Source organism: Notolepis coatsorum (genome assembly GCF_963971535.1).
Source record: "Notolepis coatsorum genome assembly, chromosome: 2".
Classification (NCBI taxonomy): domain Eukaryota; kingdom Metazoa; phylum Chordata; class Actinopteri; order Aulopiformes; family Paralepididae; genus Notolepis; species Notolepis coatsorum.
Genome location: NC_140166.1, coordinates 213,168,183 through 213,175,047, shown reverse-complemented (window position 1 = coordinate 213,175,047; position 6,865 = coordinate 213,168,183). Strand labels below are relative to the sequence as shown.

General features: G+C 46.7%; 1 protein-coding gene across 1 annotated transcript in view; it reads left to right on the top strand.

Moving 5' to 3' along the window:
• atr (ATR checkpoint kinase) overlaps positions 1–6,865 on the top strand; it is an 82,724-nt gene that overhangs the window by 56,173 nt on the left and 19,686 nt on the right. Inside the window, exons 31-33 of the mRNA XM_084336597.1 lie at positions 894–1,071; positions 2,938–3,123; positions 4,702–4,861. Of these exons, the coding sequence (XP_084192723.1) occupies positions 894–1,071; positions 2,938–3,123; positions 4,702–4,861 (524 nt within the window). The remainder of the gene's footprint in view (positions 1–893; positions 1,072–2,937; positions 3,124–4,701; positions 4,862–6,865) is intronic.

Sequence of the window (6,865 nt, the reverse complement as noted above, 5' to 3'; positions counted from 1 at the left end):
CAGCCTGATGGCCTGGGGATAGAAGCTTCTATGGATATTATACAAAAGTAACTGTACTTACAGTAGATTTCATTCACGGTATTTGCTGCCCTGTACCGGGCACCTGGTGGTACTAAATCCAGATTTAACTCTGCCATTGGAAAGGGGAGATTTGGGCCGATCCATAGATGTATGACTTGGCCATAATAAAGTAATGTATAGGCCTGATATTCTATATTCATATTTCATATAGCATGTGTCCGGATGGCAAAATTCACCTGTACAAAAACCCCTGTAAATCATCTGCCCTTTGTCATTTGCTTAGATTTTCTGTACACCTGATCTCAATAAGGTGCTGAATGAGCACAGTGGCAATTACTCACTTTCGTCAAAGATGAAAATAAAAATAAAAATGTACTCAAGCATAGTAACAGACACAATATTTCGGACACTGGGAATACATTAGCTGAGGTCCATAGATGTCCCTAGATACCAAGAACATGCTAAATCAGCATTTTACGTTTCTACATCAACTTGCTCAGTTTTGTCCATGAGATATTTGGTTATTTTGTGTGTGTGTCTCTCTTTGTCTGTCTGTGTGTGTCTCTCTCTCTCTTTGTCTGTTTATGTGTGTCTCTCTCTTTGTCTGTGTGTGTGTGTGTGTGTCTCTTTTTGTCTGTGTGTGTGTCTCTCTTTGTCTGTGTGTGTGTCTCTCTCTTTGTCTGTGTGTCTCTCTCTCTTTGTCTGTGTGTGTGTCTCTCTCTCTTTGTCTGTGTGTCTCTCTTTGTCTGTGTGTGTGTCTCTCTCTCTGTCTGTGTGTGTGTGTCTCTCTTTGTCTGTGTGCGTCTCTTTCTCTCTCTTTGTGTGTGTGTGTGTCTCTCTCTCGATCTCGCTCGCTCTCTCTCTCTCTCCAGACCGCCAGTCCAGTACCTGGGGAGTGCATCTGGGTCAGATGCTGCTGGCAGCTAAGCAGCAGGACTCTGAGGCCTTCTTTGACAAACTGAAGCTGGTGAGGAAGGAACAGGTGGTGCCTCTGTCTGCAGCCAGCTACGAGTGTGGAACCTACCAGAGAGGATACGAGTACATCGTCAGGTGTGTGTGTGTTAAAGGGGCTATGCACTGCTATTCCTAGCACTATTTGGGCAACTTTACACAATTCCTGTTAGTCTATTGAAGACATTTGTAATTTTTTTTTCAAAAAAATTCATTGTTTTATATTTCTAATCAAGTACTCGAAACCATCATTTTTCAGCCTCGAGAAATCAGGCTGTTATGGCCTGGCTCCGCCCATAAGCACTTTGAGTGACAGTCAGACCACAGTCTGCACTGGTAGAGGGAGGGAGGGAGGGGGGGGAAGAGAGAGAGAGTTCAGTTCAGTTCAGAGTTTTTATTTGCCACATGGAATAATACAATCATAGTTTCTTCATTAAAAAATCATAAATAGTCATTCCATGGACAAAAGGAGCAGGAAGAAGAATAAATCTTATAGTTATATAGTTACCTGCCCCTTATTCCTAAACTAACATGTATTTTCTTAATGGTCGGCGTATAACCTTATTTACACAAATAATCATTTATACCATGAGAGAGAGAGAGAGAGAGAGAGAGAGAGAGAGAGAGAGAGAGAGAGAGAGAGAGAGAGAGAGAGAGAGAAGCCCCTCCCTCTCTCTTCCTTTTTTTCTTTCTATCACTCCCGTTCGGAGGTGTGTGTCGCGCGGACCTCCGTGCGGCAGGTCCCCCCCCCCCCCCAAGTTCCCCCTCTCTCTCCCTCCCTCCCTCTCTCTTCCTTTTTTTCTTTCTATCACTCTCCCGTTCGGAGGTGTGTGTCGCGCGGACCTCCGTGCGGCAGGTCCCCCCGCCCCCCCCCCAAGTGCCCCCTCTCTCTCCCTCCCTCCCTCTCTCTTCCTTTTTTTCTTTCTATCACTCTCCCGTTCGGAGGTGTGTGTCGCACGGACCTCCGTGCGGCAGGTCCCCCCCCCCCCCCCCCCCAAGTGCCCCCTCTCTCTCCCTCCCTCCCTCTCTCTTCCTTTCTCTCGGCTCCCTCTCGGCTCTCTCTTCCTCGGCCCCGCAGCCCCACTCGCTGTCTAGTCTAGGTAGAATGGGGGCGGGCATTAGCTCCAACCACAGAGCCAATCGCATCACTGTGTCTATCCACAGCGCCCAGTGACGTGCTCAGGGACTTCAAATCAAAATGACCCGATTTACTAGAGGCACAGAGGGGTTGGGCTGAAACGGAGCAATTCGCCAATATGGTATTTAGACCCTAAAACACATTGATACAAACTCCTATTACTATAATACAATGCTAGAGACTGAAAAATGACATTTATAATGCATGGGACCTTTAAAGGAACACACCAACATCATTGGAAATGTGCTTAGCATCTTCTCCAGAGTCTGACAAGAAGATGGATACCAATTCTCTCTTTACTTTGGATTTGTGGGGAAAGTGTGTATAATGATTAGTGATCGATCAATACAGTCAATTAATCAAATTGTTTGTTGTTAACACTTTCTGCGCCAATCATGAGTATACTCATTATTGCTCGCCAGCGGTTAAGCTCCAATAACGAGTATACACTCTCACGGACCTCTGTGTTATCATTGGAACTCATTCTGAGACCCCGAGAGTGCAATGCCGGCCGAATCCTGCTAGCTGGCAGTATCGCCTACTCTTTGAAACCTTATTTCACACTGTGGGCGGGATCCACAAAGAATGGATTGCACGGTGCTAGTTGCACCCTACTTACAATTCATTATGATTTGAAAATGGGGGACCCTGGTGTAAACAAGACGAAAGTCTTTCTCTGGCCTGCATCCCCTTAGCAATTGTGTGTATTGAGCCTTACTGTATTCTACCCATTCTGCAATCTGTTAATAAAAGTTTCAATCATTTATTGTTTATTCCATATTATTGTATGATAACTGCTTTGTTGTTGTGTGTGTGTGTGTTTGCAGGCTCCACATGCTGAGTGAGTTGGAGCACTCGTTCACTGAGCTGCAGAAGCAGAGAGAAAGCTCCGCCCCCAGCCTCAGCCAGCTGCCTCGCCATTGGTCAGACCGGCTAGAGATGACGCAGAATTCCTTCAGGGCCAAGGAGCCAATCCTGGCCTTGCGTCGTTCCCTGCTCAGCCTCGGTTCTGGGTGAGGATGATATGTGCCAACACATACATACTTACCTTTCTATTAGATATTAACACATACTGCACGTACTTTTCTATTGGATATTAACATAATGTAGATACTTACCTTTCTATTAGCTATTAACACATACTATACATACTTACTTTTCTTTTAGATATTAACACATACTATACATACTTACTTTTCTTTTAGATATTAACACATACTATACATACTTACTTTTCTTTTAGATATTAACACATACTATACATACTTACCTTTCTATTAGATATTAACACATACTGTACATACTTACCTTTCTATTAGATATTAACACATACTTACTTTTCAATTAGATATTATACTGTAAATACTTACTTTTCGATTAGATATTGGGGCGACAGTGGCTCAGGAGGTAGAGCAGTCGTCTGGTAGTTGTGAGGTTCCCGGTTCGATTCCCGGGCAGCGTGTCGAAGTGTCCTTGAGCAAGACACTTAACCCCTAATTGCTCCCAGTGTGCAGGTTGGCAGCACCTTGCATGGTTGCATCTGCCATCGGTGTGTGAATGTGTGAGTGAATTAGATTGTTTTGTTAACACATACTATACATACTTACTTTTTTATTAGATATGAACACATACTGCACATACTTACTTTTCTATTAGATACTAACACATTTTCCATACCCAAGCCTAGGGCTGGGCGATATGGAAAAAAATCATATCGCGATAACGATATGATAATTTTTTTTTTTTTTTTTTTTTTTTTTTTTTAAACAACAGATGTATGTTTATTTTGCAGCAATTCTTTGTCATTGCCGCCATCTTTAGTGTTACATCCCCTCACACTCCAGTTCTCAGGCTGCAGCTGGTTTAAAAGCTAAAGTAAACCGGCTTCTCTGCTGGCTGTGGCTCCAGAGGAGTTGAACAGTTCTGGCTCTGCTAGTTTATTTTATTTTTTTGGTGGACAAACCACCGCACATGTGCACTGTGACTCGTGACTGGAGTCTAGTTCTGCTAGCACACATAGCCTACTGTGTACAGACGGTTTCAAAATGTATTTTAAATTAGAAAGCAAACAAAATAAATGGACAAGAGAAAAAGAAATCTGAATTTGGTCAGTATTGTCATTTGGACAAGCAAAGCCATTACTTTAAGTTGCAGGCAAGAAAGACAAGTCTGTCCACTGTCTCTGGTTTTAAAACTGCCCTGTTGCAGGTAAAAAAAAAAAAAAAAAAACGATTTTTCGATTTTTTTTAAATTTCGATATTCGATATCGATTATTAAAATATATCGCAATATTTATCGTTATCGTTATATCGCCCAGCCCTACCCAAGCCGATATGATGTATCATTATCGGGGGTGAGGTGGGTTGAATTGCTGAATATCCTCATATATCCGGTATATCTTTTCCATACCTCCCAGCCCTAATGGGTGGGTTTGATTTAGTGACCTGAACAGACCTGGGTGGGGCCAGTGTGTCCTTAGAAGTGTAAACCAACCTAACCTGTTGTTAACCCTGTTGATAGCAGCGTGTGGCACAGGCTGTATATCTAACCCAGGCTGCAGATCTAACCCAGGCTGTGTGTCTGTGCTGCAGGCCTGTGTGTGAGGAGCTCCTGGGGGAGTGTTGGCTGCAGAGCGCCCGCGTGGCCAGGAAGGCAGGTCACCACCAGACGGCCTTCAACGCTCTGCTGAACGGAGAGAACACACACCTGGCCGAGCTCCTCACGGAGAAGGCCAAGTGGCTCTGGTCCAAGGTACACACACCCTGTCCACCGTCCACAGCAAGTGGCTCTGGTCCAAGGTACACACACCCTTTCCACCGTCCACAGCAAGTGGCTCTGGTCCAAGGTACACACACCCTTTCCACCGTCCACATCAAGTGGCTCTGGTCCAAGGTACACACACCCTGTCCACCGTCCACAGCAAGTGGCTCTGGTCCAAGGTACACACACCCTTTCCACCGTCCACAGCAAGTGGCTCTGGTCCAAGGTACACACACCCTTTCCACCGTCCACATCAAGTGGCTCTGGTCCAAGGTACACACACCCTGTCCACCGTCCACAGCAAGTGGCTCTGGTCCAAGGTACACACACCCTTTCCACCGTCCACATCAAGTGGCTCTGGTCCAAGGTACACACACCCTTTCCACCGTCCACAGCAAGTGGCTCTGGTCCAAGGTACACACACCCTTTCCACCGTCCACATCAAGTGGCTCTGGTCCAAGGTACACACACCCTTTCCACCGTCCACATCAAGTGGCTCTGGTCCAAGGTACACACACCCTTTCCACCGTCCACAGCAAGTGGCTCTGGTCCAAGGTACACACCCTTTCCACCGTCCACATCAAGTGGCTCTGGTCCAAGGTACACACACCCTTTCCACCGTCCACAGCAAGTGGCTCTGGTCCAAGGTGCACACACCCTTTCCACCGTCCACATCAAGTGGCTCTGGTCCAAGGTACACACACACACCCTTTCCACCGTCCACAGCAAGTGGCTCTGGTCCAAGGTACACACCCTGTCCACCGTCCACATCAAGTGGCTCTGGTCCAAGGTACACACACCCTTTCCACCGTCCACATCAAGTGGCTCTGGTCCAAGGTACACACACCCTTTCCACCGTCCACATCAAGTGGCTCTGGTCCAAGGTACACACACACACCCTTTCCACCGTCCACAGCAAGTGGCTCTGGTCCAAGGTACACACACCCTGTCCACCGTCCACATCAAGTGGCTCTGGTCCAAGGTGCACACACCCTGTCCACCGTCCACATCAAGTGGCTCTGGTCCAAGGTGCACACACCCTTTCCACCGTCCACATCACCTTGTGGGCAAAACCCTTGCTTCTGAAAACAACCGCACACGCATTTTTTGGGGGTAGAGACACCAGGGGAAATTCTGGACGAAAAGCGATCGCACGGATGGGTCATCGGACCGAGACTGGAGACTTATGAAACCAAACTGTGCATACATCTCAAAACGTCATCATTGTTTACTCTAGAGGAATTTAACCGGAACCAAGGATGTACCTCAGTCAAAATATAGACAAAATATAGACACAGATTTATTTAACTCAGAGTATCAACATAGAAGTAATCAAGAGTTATGGCTGGATGTAGGGCTGGGCGATATATTGAGTATACTCAATGTATCGTGGCTTGTTCTACATGAGATGTAGTAAATTACTATATCGTGAACATCAAGTATATGTTGTCGCGGCTGAGATGAGACTTGCTTTAGCGCAGAGCTGTCCTCTCATTTCATTATAGAAACCTTGGTGTCCTCCTTGACCCCACCCTCTCATTTGACCCCCACGTCCGCTCCATTGTAAAAATATCCTACTTTCACCTCTGCAACATTGCAAAAATCCGTCACTGCCTCTCCCCCCCTGCTGCTGAATCCCTCATTCACGCCTTCATCTCCTCCCGCCTGGACTACTGCAACTCCCTCCTCACTGGTATCACCTCCCGCTCCCTCCATAAACTGCAAATGGTCAAAAATTCAGCCGCCCGTCGGTCCCGCAAACACATCACTCCTGTCCTCCACTCCCTCCACTGGCTCCCGATCAAACACAGCATAAACTTTAAAACACTACTCCTCACCTTCAAAGCCCTCCACAGCCTGGCCCCCCCCTACCTGACTGATCTCCTTCTTCCCTACCGCCCCACCCGTTCCCTCCAGTCCTCCTCCACTGCCTCCCTCACTGTCCCGACATCCAAGCTTAAAAACTTGAGATCGGGCTTTCTCTCGTACTGCACC